A 24,426-nucleotide genomic window follows, 5' to 3' on the forward strand; every position below is an offset into this window, starting at 1 on the left:
ATATTTGGGCATTCACAGATGAGATGTGACAGTTTCATCTTTTTCTTGGCAGAGTCGACATTTCCTTTAGCGACATTTCCTTCTATCTTAGCTTTCATCACGTTGGTTTGGAGATGATGACTGCTGTCTCAGAGTTGGAAACTGTTCTCCAGAGTCTTAAACAAAATTCTTCTGCATCATGTTTGATCCTTTCACAACTTTACAAAGAAACTGTAGTCTGGGTCTATTTGTGCACTTTTAAGAAGTCTTTAAAATATAACTTTAAGTGTAATAAAAACTACTGTGTTGGCAATGCAAAGTTACTAATAAAGTTGTTTTTTCAGAATAGCATTCCCAACTCCACAGGAACAGTACCTCTAACAGATTATAGTATTCCATTCAGAGGAACTCAGTGTGCCCAAGACTGAGAGCAGCTTTTGTTGTTGTTTAAAGCAAATTTTAAATGTGCTTATTATGCAAACCTCAGAAGGGGGTTTGGCAGGTTTGTTCCCCTCCTTAGGATTTATCATGTCACCAAATACCTTGCACAAAAATACTAATTACTGTATATGCTGTTCAGTAATTTGCAACTCATGACAACCCTTTCCTTACTTTATACCCTTCTTGGGTTGGCAAGGGTTGTCATAAGTTGTCATAAGTTGCACAGGGTACATAAAGTACTCAGAAGTGCAAAATGTTATAGTCATTTTGGTTTTCCAGTGTGATGACAGGCAGGAGATCTGAATCTATTTGGATCCAGACCAGAAATCCAATCTTTCTGAATCAAATCAGACCATTCAGAAGGCCTGAATATATGTGCAGCCATAATTCTTACATGATTTTCACACGAACACATTCCCAGTGCATAAAATGTAACAAAAGAAAGACGTAACAGCTCAAACTAGTCTGACATCCACTAAGAGCAAGTTTTTGTTTGACTGTTTATTCACTTTTTTTAAGGACTCAACAAAATATGGCACTCACAGAAACAATAGGGCAGAGAGAATTACATCCAAATGTTTTTAGGTGGAGGTTCATTGGTTCACGTGAACTACCACCTCCAGTGTGAAACAGTACAACCAAGCAGAAGTTGGTTTGTCTTCTCCCCCTGCTGCTTCAATCACAATGGTTATGAGCCACTAGACTATGTATATATAAGGCCATGACACACACACGATGTAGATACAAGTACAATTCAAGTCTTGAAAATAATTCTGGTGAGGATTCAATAAGGATTTCCCTTCTCCTTCCCCCAGCTAATAGTCAGTGCACCTAACACAGTTGACTTGCTTATGTAAGTAAGAAACATATGTGCTAAATATGTCACACAACCAATGCAGTCTCAAATACTGAGGAAACTCCATTATTTTTGCTCTTTCTTCATCCTACCAAGAGGTTCAGCTCCTGCTTAACAATTAGAGAAGCTCATCATCCTCTTCATCCTCACCCCCATCATCATGGTTCATCTACATTGCCATGATGTGCAGATGTGAGAGATACCATCTTCCAAGAATTCTTCAAGATCCAGAGAGTTCTTTAACAAGAAGACCCACATCCATCCTTTTTATAAAATGAAAATTCTGCAAAGGGGGCTAAATCAGCAAATAGCTCCCCAAAAAGAGGAAGCATGATGTGCAGACTCCAGTCCAAAACTGGCATCACGAGTCTTGTGTGGGTTGAAGCTGGAGACACCAAATCAAGGCCAGTAAATAAGTTTCCCAACTTTCCACTGTACATTTTATTCCGTTTTAACAGTTTTCAGAGTACCCGTGTTCCCTAAGCTGTTTTTGGAGTTACAACAACAACAAAAAAAGACAGAGGTATCATTTCCTTGGGTGGTGGTGGGGAGGCATATATCTCCTTTTTTAAAGATAGTATTTAATACAACTCTAAATAAACCAAAACACCAAATGATTTATAAATTGCAGATTCTGATGATATACAAAAGAAATTTTTTTAAAAAAATCTAGATGGCTACTTCCACTGGCTCTTGAAGATCATTCATACATACTCCACAAAATCAGGCAGTTGTGCACATCAAATATAACGACAAGATACCACCTTGCACCAAAACTGACAGTTTACAATTAATCATGTGTAAAGCATAGACAAAAAGGTCACTAGTGAGCAGCTAAAAAAAGTTTGGCCACTCACTAAAAAAATTTGGCCACTCACTTACTCCTAGTAATTGTGGAACAATCAGCAATCTGGAATGCTTTCTGAGGCCGTCGTCATGAGGCAATAGATTTGGTAGAAAAACCATAAAAACTGCTGTCATCCAGCAAGCAGGGATTCTTGTATCCCCAAAGACAATATATACCTTCTGCATCCTCCTACTATCAAGACCTACACTTGATATCCCCAGAATTTTCTTCCGTAGATTGATTTGTTTCTGGAGTAAAAAGCCAATCAAAGGGAAAGATAAAATCAACCTCTCCATTGGTTCACGAGCTTCTGGATGTTTTGAAGATAACATATAGTTACACTGGCTGAGACTGATGGGTGTTGGTGTACAGCATATCTGAAGTCCCTTCAGGGATGGAAATTGGATTTAATCAGTTTATTTATCACATCAAAAAGTAACACAATTTTCCAAATATCTAATCTTTCAAGATGGTTTCTGCCACAACAAGAGCTAGGAAGCTGCTTTTAATTAAAACGTACAGAGGAAAAATCCACTCTGTCAAGCATTCAGAAAGTGGTTATCAAACACCTCCGGAGGAACAGGAGGGGCAGCTGCCAATAAATGGATTTTATGCTACAAAATGCACTCCCTTTGGCCAGAAACCAGGACAAATTCTGGAACCATTTCCTAGAACCAAAGCAGCATCTGTCACTAATTTTACTACAAGATGTTATTCTTACATCCATAGGACTGCCAACTGCTATCAAGTTGCTATTTTGTCCAAAGCATTTCAAACACCTCACCATCCCACACCTTGAATGCACGAAGGGGACCTTTTCAGTTAAACAAAATCCCTTAAAAGGGGATTTAAAGCTATACTGCTTAGATAATTCCAAATAAATGCACATCTTTTTGATTTACTTCACTGAAACCAACTCAGGCCGTCACCTCCAATGGAATGGCTGGTGTATGAACCTTTCTGTCCCAAAAGATCTGTACAAATTCTTCTTCCTAAAGAGACTGGGAAAAGAGCTACACCAAGACTTTCTGGAGGGGATGCAGCCACAACATTGACATTACCAATAGCTGCAATTCCAGGCTGATTCTCTCCTGCCTTCTGCAAATTGATTTGTGGAACTGCTACACAGAAATGTGGGAGCATCATGACATTATCACAAGAGAGACGGTAAATGCCGAAGTAAACAAGAGACAGAGAGAGAGAGAGAGAGCTGTCGAGATTACTCTGAAAGACAGTGAGCTTGCTCTCTCTTCAGAGATGTACTGGATGATTAACAGCCAAAACTGCTCCGCAGGCATCTTGATCGTTGGTTTATTCCACCTTTTTAGAAACTTCCCAGCCACTGCTCATGGTTTTCACCACAGTGCTATACAGCTTGGTCCACGCCTCCCGAACATTCAGATTAAAGGCAGGCCCATGGCATTTTTCCAGCATATACAACACGGATTCCCCCACAGTCTAGAAATGAAAGACGAGACAGGCATGTCAGCAAAAAGAAAGCAAACATCTCAAAGCAAATGTAATTGATTGATCTCCCTTTTTAGCCCCAAAATGGAGGAAGATTCTACCACCTCAAGATAAAAACCTTAATTTCAGGATTGGAGTGAAGAGAGGCTGTGTTTATGTGGCCACTAACTATTAGGTGACAGTGACAAATTTTATTTTCTTGGGCTCCATGATCACTGCAGATGGTGACAGCAGCCACAAAATTAAAAGATGCCTGCTTCTTGGGAGGAAAGCGATGACAAACCTAGACAGCATCTTAAAAAGCAGAGACATCACAAAGGTCAACATAGTCAAAGCTATGGTTTTTCCAGTAGCGATGTATGGAAGTGAGAGCTGGACCATAAAGAAGGCTGACCACCAAAGAATTCATGCTTTTGAATTGTGGTGCTGGAGTAGGCTCTTGAGAGTCTCCTGGCCTGCAAGGAGAACAAACCTATCCATTCTAAAGCAAATCAACCCTGAGTGCTCACTGGAAGGACAGATTCTGAAGCTGAGGCTCCAATAATTTGGCCATCTCATGAGAAGAGAGGACTCCCTGGAAAAGACCCTGATGTTGGGAAAGTGTGAAGGCAAGAGGAGAAGGGGACAACAGAGGACAAGATGTTTGGACAGTGTCATCGAAGCTACCAACATGAATTTGACCAAACTCTGTGAGGCAGTGGAAGACAGGAGGGCCTGGCGTGCTCTGGTCCATGGGGTCATGAAGGGTAAGACGCGACTTAACGACAAAACAACAACTACTACGCAATACTACCCAGTTTGGCTCTTCTTTACTTTTTACCTATTATAACATCTAAAATTAATCTCCAACATTGCTAAATCACTTTCTTTTTAATTATTTGCCTCAGAGACAAGGCTTTGTATTTTGCTTAGAACTGATCTGGGTAAGAGGCATAGTGTACTTCTGCTTCCATTTTTAATGGGGATCCTATTAGGATTTCTTCCCCCCCCCCCGACAGCCTTGATGTAACCTCAATCTTTTGAGGACCTAAAAAGAGATTAATCCCAGTAGGTACGCAAGTCTGTTCCAGGACTCCATCATAGATTGATATAACTTCATGATTTCTGGCTTTAATGCCATGACAGTTTTAACTCTTTGGTTCCTCTTTGCTAAATACCTAAACCAAAACACCTTGAAAGTTCAGTCAGTATTTTGGGATCTTTTAGCTGATCCAAGCTCAGTGAGGTAGCTCTGAGGCCAGAAGTTGGGAGTTCAATTACCCACTATGCTTCCTACAGGTTGAGCCAGCCTGTGTGGGCTTGGGCAATCTGCACAGTTCCAGAAGAAGGGAATGGCAAATCATTTCTGAGTACTCTCTACCTAGAAAGCCCTGAAAAGTGCCACAGAAGTCAGAACTGACTTGACAGTACACAGCTAATTTAATACAGATATTACCTTACTGGAGAGTCTGGATTCCTATAACTCCCATCACTGGGCAGCGAAGCATTCTATGCTTGTGCTTTTAGTTCAAGATCCTTTCATTCTTTTGCATGCTTCTTAGCTATCCTCTTTTCTTTTTAATCCTCCCACTCCAAAATACAGAGCCAGATACAGGATAACAGTTCCCAACGTATTCAATCCAAAGGTGACAGGATGTCCACATGGAGTTGGCCATCTAATTGGAAGTGATTCCATCTTAAGCCCATCCCACCCCATATATTATGTAATCACATGAAAAAGCATGTGAACATCAAAACACTGCATCTAGTGCGTCACTGTTAAGATGAGCATTGCTGTAGTCCAATAAAATAATAATCTAATAGGTAACACTTCCTAGACATGGCTGTATAGAAGGAACAGAGGGGGAAAGAGATGGAGGTCTGGAGGCTATGTTCTTCATTGGCGCTCAAATGGAAATTCACCCCACATATATGCAGCTCTTACATAACTCTTTTTTTCCATTTAGGACTATATCCACCTTTGTCCTTAGTAGTTTTTTTGCCAGATGGATCACAGATGGGAGATGGAAGTACTTGCCCAAACTTCAGTTCCCAAGTGAGGATGGGAGAAAGAAGTTAGAGTTCCTGGGTGCAGTGAGAAGGAAGGGAAAAGGTGTGTGCATACAATAGAAATAAAGAATGTTCTTGCCTTCTCTGAGCTTACATACCTTTGCCCCACTTCCCATCCTTTCCAGGAAACTTACCACCACGTCAGAGATTTCTCTAATTCTTTCTCATTTCAGTAAGCAAGAACATACTCTCATATGGCTAGGGTTGCCAGATACATGTTTACGAAAAGGAGGACATAGAAAGTCAGAAAGGAGGAAAAGGAGGACATACTGGGGGGGCTCTGTGCATGGGGTGGGGGGCATGTCACTTTTGGAATTAGGTATTGGGGAGAATAGCTCTTTGATCATGGGGCAATACCATAACCATTCAACCTACTCAGTCTTAAAAGGTCAAGACTGGGAAAGTTACATTTTTGGACTACAAAACTCAGAATCCACTGCCCACTGTGTTTTCTTGTTTTAAAAAATGTTTTAAAATAAAAACAAAACAAAACAAATCTACATATACACTTACTGGGTTCCCAGGACCAGTGGAGACAATCTATTCCTTCCTTTAATGGTGACCCATCCCCCTTGTTTTATTTATTGATTTTTTTATTTTAATGAAAGCATAATAAAGTGAAATAAAAAGTTTAAAAAGTTGTGTGACGATTTGAAACCCTTTATAAGAACCAGAAAAAAACAGAAGGTGTGGATTTCTCTCAGCTTGAGAAATACAAAGGATGGAGAAAATGGATTTTCACACACACACACACACACACACACACACACACACACACACACACACACACACACACACACACACACACACACACACACACACAAAGCCATTTTCTCCACCCTTTGCAATTTCTCAAGCTGAGAGAAATCCGCTTGTGTGTGTGTGTGTATGTGTGTGGGGGGGGGTGTATGTATGTATGTGTGTGTTCCAGCTCCCACAAGCATGGGGGATAACTCTGCATATGCTCCTGGACCTGGAAACACACTCTGCACATGCCCCAGAGTCAGGGGGATCAGGGCAGAAGGGGGGATAAAAGTGCCTCCTGTTCCCCGGCTTTAGGAGAAAGGAGGGACTGGACTGGCCCCTATTTCCCTGGCTTTGAACCGCCACCCCCACAAACCCCAGAACAGCCTCCCCTCCGGCAGGCAAGCAATTGCACTCACTTCACTCCTGTCCAGGTTTCCATCCATCTTTCTTGCACCTTCCTGCCTTATTCAGCTCCCAGGCAGAAGCAGCCATCCACAAGCTGGGGATTGACTACCCAGGGCTGTCAGCCCTAAATAATCAAGCCACCTTATCTCCCGTCTTTGAAAGAACCGGAGGATTTACAAGTGCCTCAACAAAGGAAGTAACAGGGAGATATTCAGCTGCAGGGGGTGGGGGAGGGTGGGGTGGGGGTGGAGATACAAAAGCTGGACATTTTAAAGTTTTTTAGTTTTGCCTACTGGACAGAAGACATGATCCTGAAAAGGAGGACATGTCCTCCTTTTGCCAGACGTGTGGCAACCCTACATATGGCAACAAGAAACAAAGCTATAAATGTTCTTATCTTGAATGGACAAATAATCTCAACTATTCTCCTATTCTTTGGTAAGATTTTCCCTCTTTTATTTCTCTGATTCAATGTAGTGTGGAGCAGGAAAGCAGATGGCGATAGCACCGACCAAATTCAGGCCAAATCTCATGTTATGTTAAATGTGTATTTGCACATCTTGAAATGGTAGCAGTGGGAAGCTGAGCCAGACTAGGAACAATGCTTGCCTCCAGAGAAAGGAGCCCTTCCAGATGGTGGGAAATATTGATTGAAAACTCAGCATAAAAACTGCTGACTGCTTTCTACTCAAACCTAAGTCCAAGAGCTAAGAAAGGTTAGATTCTGGAACCATGTCTCCCAGAACCCCCCAAGCCAGGTTGGCTACAGGAAGCTACCCCAAAAAACTAAAATTTCTGTTCTCTGGGTGATCTCAGTTCAGACTGCCACCTGCTTCCATTAATATCTGGAACATGCAGGTAAAGGTAAAGGTTCCCCTTGACAATTTTTTGTCCAGTTGTGTTCGACTCTAGGGGGCGGTGCTCATCCCCGTTTCCAAGCCATAGAGCCAGCATTTTGTCCGAAGACAATCTTCCGTGGTCACATGGCCAGTGCGACTTAGACACGGAACGCTGTTACCTTCCCACCGAGGTGGTCCCTATTTATCTACTTGTATTTGCATGCTTTCGAACCGCTAGGTTGCCGGGAGCTGGGACAAGCGACGGGCGCTCACTCCGTCGCGTGGATTCGATCTTATGACTGCTGGTCTTCTGACCCTGCAGCACATGCTTCTGCGGTTTAGCCCGCAGCACCACCACGTCCCTCAGAACATGCAGACACACATATAAAAACATACATTGCCTGAAATCCTTTTGCTTAGCTATTTAAGTTACACTACAGTACTGTTGAATCAGTGTGGAGTTGGTAAACAAAGTCCTCTGTAAGCTTTACTGATTCAAATCGACCTACTATTGTTGCAACTTTCTACAATAAAAGAAGTCACAGTTATAGTAGGCCCATTTGAATAAATGGAATTTATGGCGGAGTTGACACACAATTCCCCACTGGCTTAATGGGCCTACTCTAGAGCAACTTACTACAGTAAGCAACAGGATTTCAGCCATTCAGACATGTAGTTTGGCTGCTGAAACATTTACTCTTTTAAAGCCAGAAACTACTCAGAAGCACTGCTGCTTCTTTTCCTGAGACACAGTATTTCCAAGCATGGTGCCTTCCATATGTTATGCACTGCTTTTTACATCAGTTCAAGACAGGGCAGTCAATGAATGGTTGAAGATAAATGGGGTCATCTTTTGAAACATCTAGACAACACCGAATTGAGGAAGGCTTACCACATCGAGTGGCTTTTAGTCTGCTTTAAAAGAAATAGCGAAGCTTCTGTTATATCTGTTATGGTGTGTGGAAAACATAATGGCACTGTGGTGCCTATAAAAGCCATCAAACCTAGGTGAATTACAAAGATGTCCCAATATTTCCTCAGTTTTCAAGCATACAATAGTAAATGCTGATAATCATCATTGAAAAGATGGTCAACAACCACTACTGGTATGCTTGAGGTTTTGTGGGTTTATAAGCTTCATGCATGACTTGTCAGATCTGTTGTGTGAGCTCCCTCTGTCTTCAGAAATGCACAGTAACATATAGACAGGACATTTTGTAGGTACCATCATTCATTGTGAATCTCCACACCTATAGGATTAATTACGGTCATATAAACTGAAGAGCTAAAGGAAAAATTATGGGAAGGCAAGAATATGGCAGGTATATCATAGACTGGAAAAGCAGCTTACCGAAAAAGACTCCACTTTCACACCAACTGCTTGGTGTTTCTTACCCAGATTGGTAAGGTATTCCTCTAGACAGTGTAGATTCTCCAAATGGGTTACAGCTGCATCTATTACCAGCATCACCTACCAGGCAGAGAGAACAGTAAAACAACAGGAAAGGTCTGGCATTCCTCAACAGAAGAAGAAAATATGTCCTTTTCTCAAAAGCCTCCTGCAAATATCACAACAGATTCTGAATGGTTTTTGCTGCAGTTCTCCATAGCTTTCTACAGCCCAGTAAGAACCAAAAGCATGTTAGAACAACCTTCTGTTTTAAAATGCCTGTAAGTCTGTATCATCACACTTCCGTGATTCTAGGGTCAGCTTCACCTCAGAATTCCCTTTGCAAAAAATATTTTTGTGACAGATAGTGCATAGGGACCTTAGGCATGTCACTATGCACCCTGATCTATTTTGCACACATCTATTTTGCAGCCTTTACATGTGCTGGGATCCCACAACTATGGTTTGCCAACACACCTGCCTATTATGGCCCATGTACTGCAGCATTTATGTACAATCCCCATGTCACTTTTCTGAACTATGACCTTCAGAATCCCCCAGGCACTCTTTGAGGCTGTGCTCCTATGTAACAGCCACACTATCAGATAGGTGAAGACAAGTAGAAATATTCCTAATTACATCTGAATGCAGTCACTCTCACTCCTCTGTCACTCCTCCCACCTTCTCTCCCCTCAATACGTAAAACCACTTACAGCCCAATCCTAAACTTCTTTAGCTGGCAATATATTCCTTTCATTTTAATGGGGCTTGAAACCATACATGAGGATTTTTTAGACAAACGAAATAGCCAACAGTCTATTGCTTTCTATAAGCCATGGCAGTATAAAAGGGAGCAAACAGAAATGGCTTCACCAAGCCCTGTTATACATTCCTCAGAGCAACAGTGACCCTGCCAAGTAGAACAGCCATTGACCTTCACACCGCCATGCCACAGACTGACCTAAATGTTTGAAACCATCACATCTGGAAACTGCTTCCATGTTAGGTTTAGGGCTGCTCTCTGATTGATTGGTATTTTTGTATCCTTACTCTCCAACAGACAGTTGCTCAAGGAAGTTAATAAAAAGTACCCTACATTAATCCAAACACAAACAAAAATGTATTTCAAATATAGTTACACACATGAGAAACAGAGAACTATAAAACAAAGATAGCACAAATTGTATCTCTATGCTACAAAGAACATAAAACTAAAATCAGCCATCCAAGAAACTGAAAACTAGTGAAAAAGCAAAGGTTTTCAGGCTCCCTAACATCAATCCTTTTTCATTCTTGGAATTAGCCTTTATTTGTCCTTCCTGCTTGCTTCTGTCATGCTACAGAGAAGATTTAATTTTTTAAATGACCTTAAACTTCTTTCTAGTGTAATGCTGTTTTTTGTTTTTTTTATAATTTTTTTTATTTTTTAAACTACTAGGAATAGGGTAGGGAATACAAAAGGTAAAAGGAAGTGTAAGGGATGGGGAAAGGGTTTTGAAGATAGGAGAACACAGAGTATACAATCATCCAATCTATTCATATTAAATATACATGCATCTGGTCTATTCATTTTTCAATGCAAAAAACAACTTTATATACTATTTGGTTATCCTCTAAATATCATCTTACATTCATATTTAAATTTAAATCTAAGTTATTCCAACTCTATCAGGAAATCGAGACCAATTATAAAATACATCCCCTCTTTCAATTTCCTTCTGTCTTGTGCATTCAGCCTGCCTGGAAAGATCTCCATTTCTAGCACTTCCCACATTTTCTTAGTGCCCTTCTCTTGTTTCTGTAACTCTGTTTTCTTCCTGTTTTGGGAAAATAAAATTGAGTGCAGGACAGTAGTCTGATTTTTAACATCACCTTTTCTGGCTATTATAGCCAAGTAGCTCACAGAATAACTCTTACTCTCATCTATAGTACCTGGCATAGCTCTCGGTATAAATTGTTTTGGAGTTAGAGCCATTTCATTCAACTTTTGTTTTACCTCTGCTGATTTCCCTTTGATAAGATCTTCCACCTGATTAAGGCGCTCATTTACCATCTGGAATCCTGTTATTATTGTCATTTGCATAGTAACCAGCCATTCATTATCTGGCAAAATTCCCAACCTTTTGGAGGTCATTTCCATCTCTCCAGTATATATAGTTTGTGTAAATAATATTATTTTTGTTTGATTCCACTATTTTATCAACAAACCAACCCCCCCCAGAAATGTCCTCCCCTTTTTGTCCAGTTATTGTCCAAATAGTATCCTTATCCAGATATTATAGCAATATTATCAAAATCCACAACACATTCAGATAGTCTGAACGCAGCAAACACAGGGAACCAGTCTCTCCAAAAAAATATTGTTATAGTCCTTCAGTAACTCCGGCCCTGACTTTTTTTAAGTCCTCAGTCTATTCTGTTAAATTCCTCTCACTCACAGGCTGATGATTCACTGTCGGTAGCTCCTAGAGGGCTTCTCCAGGTCTTCAATCTATGTCGCCACGCTGATAATTCGTCGCCTGTTTTTTCTTTCCACAAGCTTATACCTCTTGCTCCAAAGACAAGCTTTTATTTTCAAAGTCCCACTGAAACTAGTAAGAAGAATCCAGACTGTACAGCATTAACAAGATTTCAATTCCTTAAAGACTGTTGAGTAATATTTCCACTGGGATTTTTTTCCAGAAACACAAACTTTTCCGTCTCGCTGTCTTATCTCACTGACCTTGAGCCAGTCTGCTAGTTATAAACTTGTTGTTTAAAAGTCAGTTCACTTTGGAAACAAAACAGGCTGGCATGCCAGCTCGCCACTTCCTCTCTCCTTTCGATCAGGTATTTTCACTTTAGTTTCTTTAACATCTTAATGAGGTTATTCATAAATCAAAGACTTACTTTGTTATTGTGTATTTTCGGACGTATTTTTGTTCTCCTTCTTCGGGAATTGGGGGTGGAGTTTTCCCACAGCTTTCTGCCATAAGATTGCCTTCTGTCTCCAGTCCATGCTTGGGTGAATTTTCAGAAGGAAGAAAGACATGGTTGCTGCCAAATCTTCTACCTTCTGGGCTCACCATCTGCTTGGGGGTGACCTCTCCTGGCCTCCCCTTCCGTTCCCCACTTTCTAGAGGGATGAAGGGCTGGGTGGTTCCAGCTTTTCCCGGGAGCTATTGGCCGGGAGCTGCTGGCTTCACTGCGATCAAGCTCCGCCTCCTCTAGTGTAATGCTGTTGATAGATTTATGCTGTTTTCCAAAATGCATTATCTGTAAACTAAAAATTCACATACACAAATGCCCATCTTCAGGGAATTTTTACTAGGGTCCAATTAGGCAAAAGTGGTCCAGAGAAGTCAAAACTCATGACAATCTGTCCCAGGTGATTGGCTAATGTTTCTCCATTCCTCATCACATAAGAAAAAAATAATAATCCATCACTATAGTTTTGTTGAAAATCGAGAGTTTGGATTAAGTGACATTTCTTGGTGAACCAAACATAAAAGGCAGGGCGAGAGAGACTTCGGTTGAAGCAGAACATTTTAAAGACCAAATATCCTTTATTGCTTTTTAAATGCCAAATATCCTTTGTTGCTTTCTAAATAGTAAACATCTTTCAAACAGCTGTGGATGTTATATATGAGAGACATAAAGACTTTAGGTTTGTATGACCTACCTTACTTTTTACTAACTCATACAACCAAGCAATACATTTAGGCCTTGACTATAAAGTTAATTACCAGTGGGCAGTGGATGCAACTGTGAGAAGGTTCTCGACAGAAGCTTTAAGACCTATCATTGTTTAATCTTTGCCAAACTAAACATTCCCAGCCCCCTCAACCATTCCTCATAAGGCTTGGTTTCTAGATGCTTTACCAGCCTGTTGATCCTTTCAGCTTGACAGTATCTTTCAACTATGATGTCCAGAGTGCTACAATTACTGTCCTTGAGTGGGACAAAATTGATGACTCATATTTAACTTGTGGTCTACTAAGACTTAGAGATTCTTCCTACCTAGTACTAGCAAATCAGGTGTCACATATCCTATATTGTGCATCTGATTTTTCTTGCTTAAATTTAACACTTCACATGCATCCTTGTTCAAATTGTTTTGCTTATTTTGGCTCAGTTCTCCTTTCTGTTCAAGTCATATTGAATCCTGACTCTGACTCTTAGATAATAGCCCTCCCCCAACTTCTAGTCTGGCGTTATATATACATTTGAGGAGAAATCCCTCTATTCCTTCATCCAAGTAATTCACAATAACATTAAATAACTGGTCCAAGGGCCAAATCCTGCAGCACCTCCCTAGTCCTTCACTCCAGGATGGCAAGGAATCACTATGAACACCCTTCAGTTATAGTCACAATCCACACAACCATCCATCCTGTGCTAGTACAAGTTTTCTTCCTCTTTGTAATATAATTTAGGGCTCGGAGAAGTAATTGTACTGCTCCTGTTGTTAAACAACTGGGAGTTTTGAGCAATGGATCAGGACAAAGCCTGATGTTCAAGGCAAAACAAATCTAGTTGGACCGGTTTGGAAGGTGAAGTGGGCTTCCTTCAGAAACGACACCATTTGAACCTTGATTCAGGCTTTGAATTCAGGAAGGTGGGAAGTCTGACACACACACACACACACTTAGTAACATCTTTTGATTTGGTTCCATGAACATGTCCAGGGTGGAAGGAAGCTTGAACGACCAAATGTCCACTTTTGGCACATTTTTAGAGAGGCTCTCCAACTGCTAGACTCCAGGGAGCAGCTGTGACTTTGATAAAACTTGTAATCCAGCTTCCTTCCTCTTTTACAGGTGAAAGTTGATGCAGGAAAGGAATAACACATGAGAGGTCTTTTGAGTTGAGACACTGTAATATATTGTTAGTGGCTTTCTTTAATTGCAATCTCTTATTTTCAGAAGAATGGTCCACAAGAAACACAATGGGATATATATCTTTCTTTCAATACAATCTAAATAAAAAGGCTTTTCTTAAACAAAAAATATCCATTCATCTGAAACTTTGTGTCTTTGCTTTCCAAAAACAGACACTCAGTTCTACCTTGTTCTCCCCAATCACGCTAATAAATTAAAAAGTTATTGGCAATTCCATTTTTTAAATTGAAACCCTAGTCACTGTCCAACACTAGCCACTACCATCTCCTAATTCAACCTGCAATTTGTCAATTTGTTCTATAATTCAAGATACTTATTGGGCAAGATCTTTGCATCTCTCACCTTTCTAATGTGCTCCAAAAACTCAGGTGATGAGAGACATTCCTGAGGAGTAGAAAACTTCTTGCAGTTGTACTGGAAAAGTGGTAATAGGTCAGGGTCCAAATCAAACAACCTGAAACACAAGACATGAACCCATTACTTATTCCATCTCCGAGCATTTCAAAGAGGAAAGCCCCTGGATCATCATCTCATCCCAATAACTGCTGTTCCCTCCTGTGCATCATCACAGCTTCTTTTGAAGATGTCCCACACACAAGACCCAAGAGAGCCACCCAAACACAACAGGAGGTTGAGTTGGGACCATGTGAGGGAGAGATGGATGTCCGCCCACTCCTGGGCAATTCTAGCTCTCTCTCTCTCTCTCTCTCTCTCTCTCTCTTCATGAGAACAAACTAACAGGAGACCAAGTTCCCACCACCCTTCAGTACAGTATAACTGAGCCTGTTCCTTTACAACTGCAAGACCTGAAGAAATGTGCCAGGCACAAATGGAACCATGGCACTACTTTCCGCTGAACTAAGGAAATCCATCTCTGTGTGCCTTCTCATCTCTTTTGTCACACTGGGCTCGAAGCAGGCAGGACTACACAGGAGGCCAAGGGGACTGAATGCAGCAGCCATTAACTGCCACCAGTAATCATCTATGAAATTAAAAGGGGCATGTATTTAGATGTTTCCAAGGGTCTGAGTCTCCTCTTGCTACCATTCCTGCTTATCCTCTTCCCCCACCCCCATCCTCTTACCCCACCCCTATGCTTATGGAGTAAGCGAAAGAAAGTAAGCCTTTCTTTTGCTTACTCCATTTTTTTTTGTTCTATTCCTCCAACTGAAGCCACATCCTCCTCCTTCTCTCTGTTCCCCAATTCTATAAAGGACAGATAAGAGAGGGAAGAAAGATGCACCTTGCCAGGTTGTTCAGCACCACTGGGACATATTCAGCCTGGAGAGTGACTGCACTACTGGGAGATCCCTGTTCAGCATTCAGGGTCTGTGTGTATCTGAATCTCATCAATGTTCTCCTGCCACTCCCTCTTATGAGCTTTCCATACTCATCTGGTTGGCTATTAAAAGATAAAGGATGCTCGACCAGAAACACTTTTGAGTGTAACCCATAACCTCTAATCTCCCTTTATGTCTTCCAGAAGCCCTTCCCAGGGGACTCATCTTTTCAGGAGACTCATCTGCCACCAAGGATCATCTCCAAATCTGGAAGTGTCCTTGAGCCTGATGTCCCAAGTGGAGCCAACTTTTTAACACACCTTCCATCTGCTCATTCTCTTCCTGAGATCAATCTGCCTCAAAAGAGGAATGCAAAGCAAGTGAGAAGCTGCTCTTCCTCTTCCATGCTTTCATCACTAACCATATGTTTGAGATGGGCAGGAGCTGTTTGCACTCATGTCCTGACTTTCCAAAAGCATCTGGATAGTCGCAGTACAAACAGAAGACCGCACGAGATAGATCTTTGGTCTCAGCCACCAGCATGGCTCTTCTTATGTTCTTATGAGGAGCAATGGTAGGCAGCAACAACAGCGAAGAAAAGGAATGGGGCAGAGGACTCTGGCATTTAGTCCTCTTTAAGTGCTCATTCGCCTCCAAATCCAACACCCCATTTTCAAGAAAGGGGGGAAATACAGTAATGAATTTCCGATAGAGCAGGGGTCATCAACCCCCGGTCCGTGACCCAGTGCCGGTCTGTGGGCTTGCCGGAACTGGGCCGCGGATATGGATCTCCACCAGCCCCCAACACCAGGGGTGGGCAATTAATTTCTATAGGGGGCCACATGAAAAATCTGAACTATGTTCGGGAGCAGAACCATCTTTACTTAAAAATAGGCCCCCATTAGTTGGGTAGTAATAGGCCCCCAATTTGTGGGTAGTAATAAGCCCCATTGGGTGAGGCCCTGCAGTGAACAAACTACAAGGCTGACATAGTTAATTCCCTAAACTTTTTTAGGACTGGAGCAATGACTGGTGGGCCGGACAGGAGCGGCTCGCGGGCCATATGTGGCCCATGGGCCGCACTTTGTCCAGGTCTGCCCCACACCCTCATGCAGGGGCGTGTTATGCTTGCAGTGGGTATATCACGCTTGCAGTGGGTGTGACATGCAGGCAGTGGCATGTCGCGCTCACACACATGCGTGAGAGCACAACACACACACACAGGCACAACATGCCCACCGCATGAGCATGGGGATGCCTCCAACACCCCCCCACACTCATGGAGCTCACTCCCCCCAGCCGGTCCGCAGCCCCGAAAAGGTTGGGGATCACTGTGATAGAGCACATCCTTCCTGCTACCAGAACCAATGCTTTCAGCATGGCTTACCATGATCTAGCATCACAATCATATCGCATGACAAGGATAGGATGTTGGAAATTGGCTATTTCAGAAAGGGAGAAACAATTAATTCATACCATGAAGGAATACAGACCTGGAACTGAGAAAGAACTGTGACATTCTGCAAGACTACTGGAAGACTTCTACTAAAAAGGCCTTTTTTCCAGAAAATAGAAAAGAAGAAAAGAAAGAAAAGAAAGAGCTGACAGCACAGCTTAGTACATTTCATTTACTTCACCATAGGTGCTGCACTGCTCACAATTGCTGTCAAAAATGTAAGAAGTCTTCATTCTCTTCATAGCTGCACTTTGTTAAGTTGGTCTTTCAGAGGACTGCATCCAGTCCTGTTGTTCCAGCAGCAAAGCATAAACCACTAGTAGAATGGATTTCCCTGCAGTCTTGTGTGCCCTCAAATCAGCTTTAGAGGGTGGGAGGCCCAGTGAAGTTGTCTGAGAAGGCTGGAGAACAGGATGAAGATCCACTGCCGTTGATATTCAAAGGAACCCTAAGTTCCTTTCAGCAAGATTTATGTATCCCCTACAACAACTAAAAGACCCCACTACCCTTGTTCTCCTATATGCTTAAAAGATGGTCACCTTCAGAGAGCACTGAAGTTAATTTGCCCTTCCTCATTCTGTGACATAGTCCAAAATCCACTGACAAACTGCATTTCATGCATGCGTGTTATCCACAGCACCCTCTTAACCCCATCATCTCACACATCAGCCTAGCCTGATAGGCTGAATGTTATTCAAAAAATCATTTTCTGTTTATGCTGAACACATGTCTCCTGGCTATTAGGACTGCCTGAGAGTCTATTATGCAACACATTTCTGGAGTGACTTACGTTCTCAGTTAGACATGGTACAATCCCACTGGGTTTCACACGTGAGGTAGAAAAGAGAATGTCTTAACAAATGTAAAATAATGGTTTCATCAACCAGGAGATCTAAGCCTATATTCTGAATAACAGTATGACTACATTAACAAATGTGGGAAATGATCTGGTATTAGGATGGTCTGGTTCCTGTTATTTTCCATTGACCTCATGACATTCAAGTAAATGTGAATCAGCCCATATATTTTCCCTTCAATCTGTACTGTTTCTGTTCACCACTGGAGCTTCTTGTTTTCAGATCTGAGTGTATTTGCATTGGTTCTGAAGGTGTGATCACTTAACTTGGGTGACCAGAAGCTGCTCTAGCAGCTTCCTAGTTCAAAGTGGGGACAGAGGAAATAAAGGGCTTGTGAGCTGTTCCCCTCAAACGAGCACCTTTTTGTCTCGAAATCATTCCTCCCTCCCAAAAATATGGTGTCAGCACTAGTGCAGTAGAGCAGCTTGCGGGGTATTAAGCAAACAAGAAGGAAATTGGCAGCCAATTGGCAGTAATTTGTTAAGGTAGTTTTGTGGTAGCCATGCTTCCTGTAAATCTGGATGGCTGCAGTAAAGCCACCTTAATAAGATGCTGACAGGTTCAGATTGGCAGTTTCCTCTGCTCTCTCTGCTAAATCTTGTGTGATCTTCTAAAGCAAATTCTCTGGGGAAATCTGACTTCCTGGGTGTGACTTCAACCTTGTGACTTTACCTTTTTCCTACTGTAAACACACCCTAAATTAGAATTCCAAAACGGATGTAACTGCTAGATGGAGACTAGAAAGCCTGCAAGAAACACTTCACAAAAAAGATAAATCAAACAATCTGTCCTGGAGAAGGGACAGATACTTTTCTAAAACTGTTGGCCATCTACCATTCTGTAACAGCTCACCTAAAGGGAGCCTGTTTCATAGGAATTACCTTTCTGGGTGAGACCCAAGTTTCATCTGCCTCATTACAAGATGAGGTAATTATCTCTGTTTTTGTTTCTCTTTACTTTTACCAAGTTTTTAATTCGCAAATGGATAGATCTTTGACCGCCAATCTTCTTTAGAAAGGGGAGTTTGGCAAACATTATCTTAAAAACAAAAAAAATCCATATGTGCCATGTTCAATGTTCAGAGATCAGTGTTCAGATATCATCCTTCTCAATGGGTACGCTTACATTCTCAACACATTTATAGTATAAAGGTTAGTGAAGCACCCATCTGGAGTCTGCATGCTCATGCTTTCTTTACAAGCCTTGCTCTGTTCTGTGTTCTTTTAATCCAGCCCTGTTCTTGGAATGTTACTATCGGAAAAGTAGTATGTGAGTGTTACCTCTAATTGTGAAAAATATCTTCTTATTCACTGCTGTAAGAATAATTATTTAGAAATATATTACTTACAGAGGGAGGTAAAAATAAAAATGTACTTAAAAATAGAAAAACAACTTGCCCTTCCCAATGAATCCTTTATTGTTGTTATTACAACTATATTACTATTGTTGGTTTTTGTTTTATTATATCGTTTTATTTTATTTATTATTGTTAGCCACCCAGAGTAGATTTCGGTCTAGATGGGCAGGGTATAAATAAATAAATAAATAAATAAATAAATAAATAAATAAATAAATAAATAAATAAATAAATAAATAAATAAATAAATAAATAAAACGCCATCAAGTTGCAACCAATTTATAACGACCTGAAAGTAGAGCTTTCAAGGTGAGATATTTAAGGAGTAGTTTTACCAGTTCCACTTCCCCAATGAGTTTCCATAGTTGAGTAGGGATTCAAACCCAGGCCTCTTGAATCCTAGTCTGTCACTCTATCCACTACACCACACTGGGAGGGAGATTGGGCTCTGGACTGGAATGTGACTTGCATTGCAACCAGCATGAACAGTGAACTCCCAAATCAATCTGATGCCCCTATGTAAGCACTGTGATTTCAGATACAGGCTGTGAACCAATCATTCCAAATCAGTTCTCCAATGCAGTTGCACCCTAAGTTTTGAAACTTGGTTCACATTGCAAATTTGTAAACCACTTTCTTTTTCACTTAATAGATATTACTGAATTTGCTTATGAGAAAAAAAGAGTATAGTTAATGTTTAGTTCACATTTAATGGCTCTGTCTAAATACCATCTTCTTACCTACATTACGTTGCAGGTGATGAGGAAGACCCCAAGATGAGACCACCTCCCATTGAGCTAAACCACAGTGGGAATCCTGCAGCTCACAGACCTCATTGCAGAAATTCCGTCCGATTTCCCCAAAATAGATGTTTTCAAAAATGAAAGTGGACATCCACTAGCATCTAATCTGGTGGGAGGGGAGCTGTGGCCCACAGAGGGTGCAGGATGCAGAAGAAAATGTCCCTTTCTAGATTCCTGCACTTTGCCCAGCCCTAGGATAAACAGACAGTATGACCAGGTATAAAGCCACCTTATATGTTCCTAATGATGTACACTATACCAGCCATTTTCAATGGGATGTGTGTGTACAATATGATCCTATTGGGGCCCCTGGCACATTTGAAGAGAGCCACAAACTGGAAAGAATACTTCACACACCTCTCTATAAGGTTCACTACGTGATTTATACAATCCTAATTTGGCCTACATTTCTTTCATATTGTGTTTATGGCTGGGGGGGGGATTGAGAATGGCTGCACTGTACCAACCTGAGAAACCACCCTCTGTTCTTCTGAACTGACACTGGGAAAATCTTCTTCCTTTGGTTTTTCCATACACTGAAACCTCAGCATTGTTTCAAAGATTTATAACTGATTACAACTTAAAATAGTGGTGGAAAACCATACCTGCTTGTTTAAGATTTCGTAAACAAATGGAAAAATTAAGTTCACTATTTGTAAAACATCTGCAGCTTTCCTGAAGCTCTTGGGGATTCTGTCCCATCATTTTTCAGCTATCTGCTCCTTTGCTTGGGGGGTTAATGGAATGCACTGGGCGGGTGCTCAGCTGTTCTCTCACATGCACCATTTCCTCTGCCCTCGGACTGATCCCGGAATTAATTGAGCCTCTCCCCGAGGGCCAGACCTGGCCCCAGCGCTGGCAATAGCTATGTCACAAGCAATTAGGAAGCCACTCTGATACACTTTGCAGAGCTGAGTGTATGCCGACAGGACTGTGAAGCTGTTTCCAGAATGAGATGAAAAATTGTATCTTTGCAACAGGAAAAATCAGAAGGAACCTAGAAGCCGTGCAGTTAGTCTTTTTTTAAAATATCAGATTTCTAAATGCAGAATTCAAAGTCTTCCAAGCCTAAACTCATAAGTGCCTGGCTTCCAGGGATTCACCCCTGGGAAGAGCTATAAGGACTGCAGTCTTACAGTTTTGCCTGCTGCCAAGACTCATCCAATTGGTAAAATTTCTTCAGCAAAACAGCTTGGAAAAAATTAGGGATTTTTGCAACGCCAAAATCCCACAGTTAGAACAGTGTGATGGTTGGAAGATTGGGAGAGTTGTTGAAAGGAGTCAAAAGGTAGCTCATGTTTGTGATTTGTTTTTTTTACTGGTTTAATAAAGGTACCTTTGCCTTCAGATTATGTACTAGGACTATATTGCTGTGTTGTTGTTGTTTTGGTAGTGAAGTACCAAAAATCTTTTCCAGGAGCTGCTAAAATGAACAAGATGCTGCTGGAGCTCTCGTCTGTCTTGAACACACGCACTAAAACCCAAGTTAGCCAAACCAGATGGTGTTTTGAAGAGTTAAGCTAACAGCTAAGTCCCTTTCTCTAGGAAAGTGGTTCCGGGCCACTTTGGGCCTGCAGGTGTTCTTGGATTAAAATTCCCAGAGGTCTTCCACTAGCTGTGTTGGCCAGGATTTCTGGGAGTTCTGAATTTTTAAGAAACAAACCAACAGACACTACATCAAGCCTTACATTTTGCTAACAAATGATCTTTATGGGCTGCTTTTTTTGTACAGTGCTGTTAACCAAATCTTGATATGTCCTGGCACAGTGGTTCTAATTTTTGTTGGGATTATGGCAGAATATCTGCATTTTGATTATGCATTCTCTACTTTATTTGAGGTGGATATGAATGTTATATCTCAGAGGTCTTTCAGTGGCAGTAACCGTCTTAGTTGAAAAACACTTGCCAAAAAGACAAGTTGTTGTAGTAGTTTTGTAATAGTGTATTACATTACATGTTTGCATTTATTTTAGCATTTTGGCATCATATACACGTTACACTGGACTCTCCTTAAAATTTTTGTTTACAAGGCTAAAGGACCCAGATCAGATAACATAAGTTAGAGAATTAACACAAGCCTGGTTTAACAATTATGTACACTGTGCTGATGCATGCTGTTGAACTGCTCCCATTTCAGGGGAAGCTGCTTTTCTGTGGAATTGGAAAAATGTGTTGCACAACCCAAGGCACAGCTGCCTCTCTGGCTTGTTTATCAACCCCCCAAAACACACAAAGAATTCCCAAGCTGGTTTATATTTCCTTGTGGATTCTATTGCCAGTTTGTTGGGAGGAAAACAAACCAGAGCAACAGCTGCGCCCATATCCTCATGACACTACAAGCACATGACAGATCAACTCTATACAGTAGTTTGTGGGAGACGCAGCTTGTGATGCAACTGGGAACAGCACCATACTTAACATCCTTGGTAAGCCAGGATTCCTTCAAAACCCTGGCTTGTATGTCATCGGAACATGCCTAGTGTTTCAGCTCAGACCCAAACTCAAGGATACAATGAAAGGAGGACTCCAAGGATTGGTGTGACAGGATGTTTTGATTGACAGCAATTATGACCTTATTTGCCACTGTTCCCTTCAAGATTACATGCTATCCTCTCTTTAGCTGGAAGAATACAGATTCTCCAGCAACAATATTTCTTTGTGAGCTACTCCCATTATTATGAAAAGTACTGTATTAAAGCGCCTTGATCTCAAACGGGCAAATAAGAGCTATTGGTTTTACCAAAATAACTGTTCCAGGAGAAAATAACAATTAAAACTGGTTAGTTGATATGGATCAAAATCAGGTGTCTCCCTATTTGAACTCTCCTTAGGAGAAAGAGCAGAAAGTTCGAAGTGCCAGTGTGGTGAGGAAAACAGAGTGGTGGATAAGGACTCAGGAGAGCCAGGGTCCAATCCCTGCTGGGCCATGCAAACTCGCTGGGGGTGGCGATACCACTGGAACATCAACCTTTGAACATCTCTCGCATATCTTAGAACGCCCATGAGGGCTGCCATGAAGCCCAATTCAACTCGACAGCACGTACAACAGCAGCAAGAGGGAAGTTGTTCGCCTTCGCTGAGAAGAGAGAGACACAGGATGGCCGGGCGGCGAGCGCAAAACGGATCCGGCGCTGAGGCTAAAGAAGAGAGGCTGAGAGAACTGGAAAGGGCGCCAAACTGGTGGGAAAGTTTGGAGTTCAGTTGACGGGCGAGGGGGGGGCTTACATTTCCTTGCTTCTTCCGTACGTTAAACTCAGAATCTGGAAGCGTTACTTTTTGGACTACAAGCCCCATAATCCCACCTCCGGATGCGGGCTGGGGAATTCTGGGACTTGCCGTACAAAAACAGAAACGGTTCCCTGTCCGCGATCAGTCCGCGAGAGCCCTCCCTAGAGCCGAGTCCCTCCCGGTTGAGTTCTCAGGCTCAACTCCAGCCGTCCCTCCGTCCGCCGCGCTCACACGTGCTGGTCTGGCACTCCCAACCGGGCGCCGCTGCCCGGGCCAGCCTTCCTCGGCGCGCCCCCGCCCGCGTCCGCGTCCCTTCCCGTCCCCGTCCTCCCGCCTCCCTCCCTCCCTACCTGGCGAAGAGGACCAGGCCGTGCTCCAAAGGGCTCTCGCTCACTTTCCGCCAGCTCTCTCGGATCAGCTGCTGGTCTGTGCTGGAAAGCCCGCCGTCGCTCTCCATGGCTGCCGAGAGGCGAGAGGAGCGGGCGGCGGCGGCGGCGGCGGCACTTGGGCAGAACACCTCCGCGGGCGGGCGGGCCGGATCCGGCGAGAGGAGTCACAGGTGGCCCTCGATCCCGGGGCGCCCGGAGCCTCAGCGCGCGCCGAGGATGCCTTCTCTTTTCTCTCCCCTCCCGCTCCCTGAGCTGGGGACTTTGCACTCACATCGCTGGCGCGGGAGCCTTCACAAACGCACACATACACACAACACACCCCTCGCCTGCCCGCCTTCCCTTCCCCTCGCTTTTCAGGGCGCCGCTCCGCTGGACAGCCCGAGAGCTCCTGCGCTCCTGCCTTGGGCAGGCGCCCGGGGGAGCGCCATGATACTCCGGGGAGCCTTGGCTCCTTCTCCCGCCCCAACCGCCCCTCCGCCCTCGCCTGGTCTCCGAGCGACCCCCCCTGGGGCACCCGAGCGAGCGCAAGAAGGCGAGCGCCTCTCCCCGGAGCGCTGGCACCTTCCCAGCTGGCCCCGGCGAGAGCCTTGCCGGCTCTTAAAAAGACAGTGCCCTCTCAACGGCAGCTCTGCCCGCAGCATTCACACAACCAGAGGTTTACCACATGCATCGCCTTTCATTCGAACAGCCCCTCCACCTACGTGTCCACCCACTCTCTGCAACGACATGGCACACGCTCCAAACTTTCCGTCAATTTCCGTGCTAAGAACAAAAAACACAGTGTTTCAGCAATCCGATTTACGTTACGGTTTTAAATAGGCGCACGCCATAGGAGTCCGTATATCCAGGGTTAGCAGTTAGTCTCAATTTTGCTTTAGTTAAAACAATGTTTTGTGGAACTTTAAAGGCCAGCAAGTTTGACTTTGCATGAGCTTTAGTGGGCTCCAGCCCACTTCAGATGCATTTGAAGATGCTATGACATTTTTTTGTTTGTTTGTTTCATCTATGAGCTGTCTCTGACAGATCAGGAAAAAGATCTTAGTGTGCTGGTGGACAGCTGGATGAAAGTGTCAACCCAATGTGCCCTGGCAGTGAAGAAGGCCAATTCCATGCTAGGTATCATTAAAAAGGGGATTGAAAATAAAACAACCAACAT

At 42.7% G+C, this 24,426-nt stretch overlaps 1 protein-coding gene across 1 annotated transcript; it reads right to left on the reverse strand.

Annotated features, from left to right (window-relative positions):
* Positions 1-906: 906 nt before the first annotated feature.
* NGB (neuroglobin) lies at positions 907-23,476 on the reverse strand. The gene is made up of 4 exons (XM_020794371.3): positions 23,232-23,476; positions 14,243-14,354; positions 8,982-9,101; positions 907-3,581 (listed from the first exon to the last, which is right to left on the reverse strand). Exons 1-4 carry the CDS (start codon positions 23,336-23,338, stop codon positions 3,435-3,437), a joined length of 486 nt encoding a protein of 161 aa, XP_020650030.2. The 5' UTR covers positions 23,339-23,476; the 3' UTR covers positions 907-3,434.
* Between the last annotated feature and the right edge of the window lie 950 nt (positions 23,477-24,426).

The sequence above is a fragment of the Pogona vitticeps genome, chromosome 1 (genome assembly GCF_051106095.1).
Source record: "Pogona vitticeps strain Pit_001003342236 chromosome 1, PviZW2.1, whole genome shotgun sequence".
Lineage (NCBI taxonomy): Eukaryota > Metazoa > Chordata > Lepidosauria > Squamata > Agamidae > Pogona > Pogona vitticeps.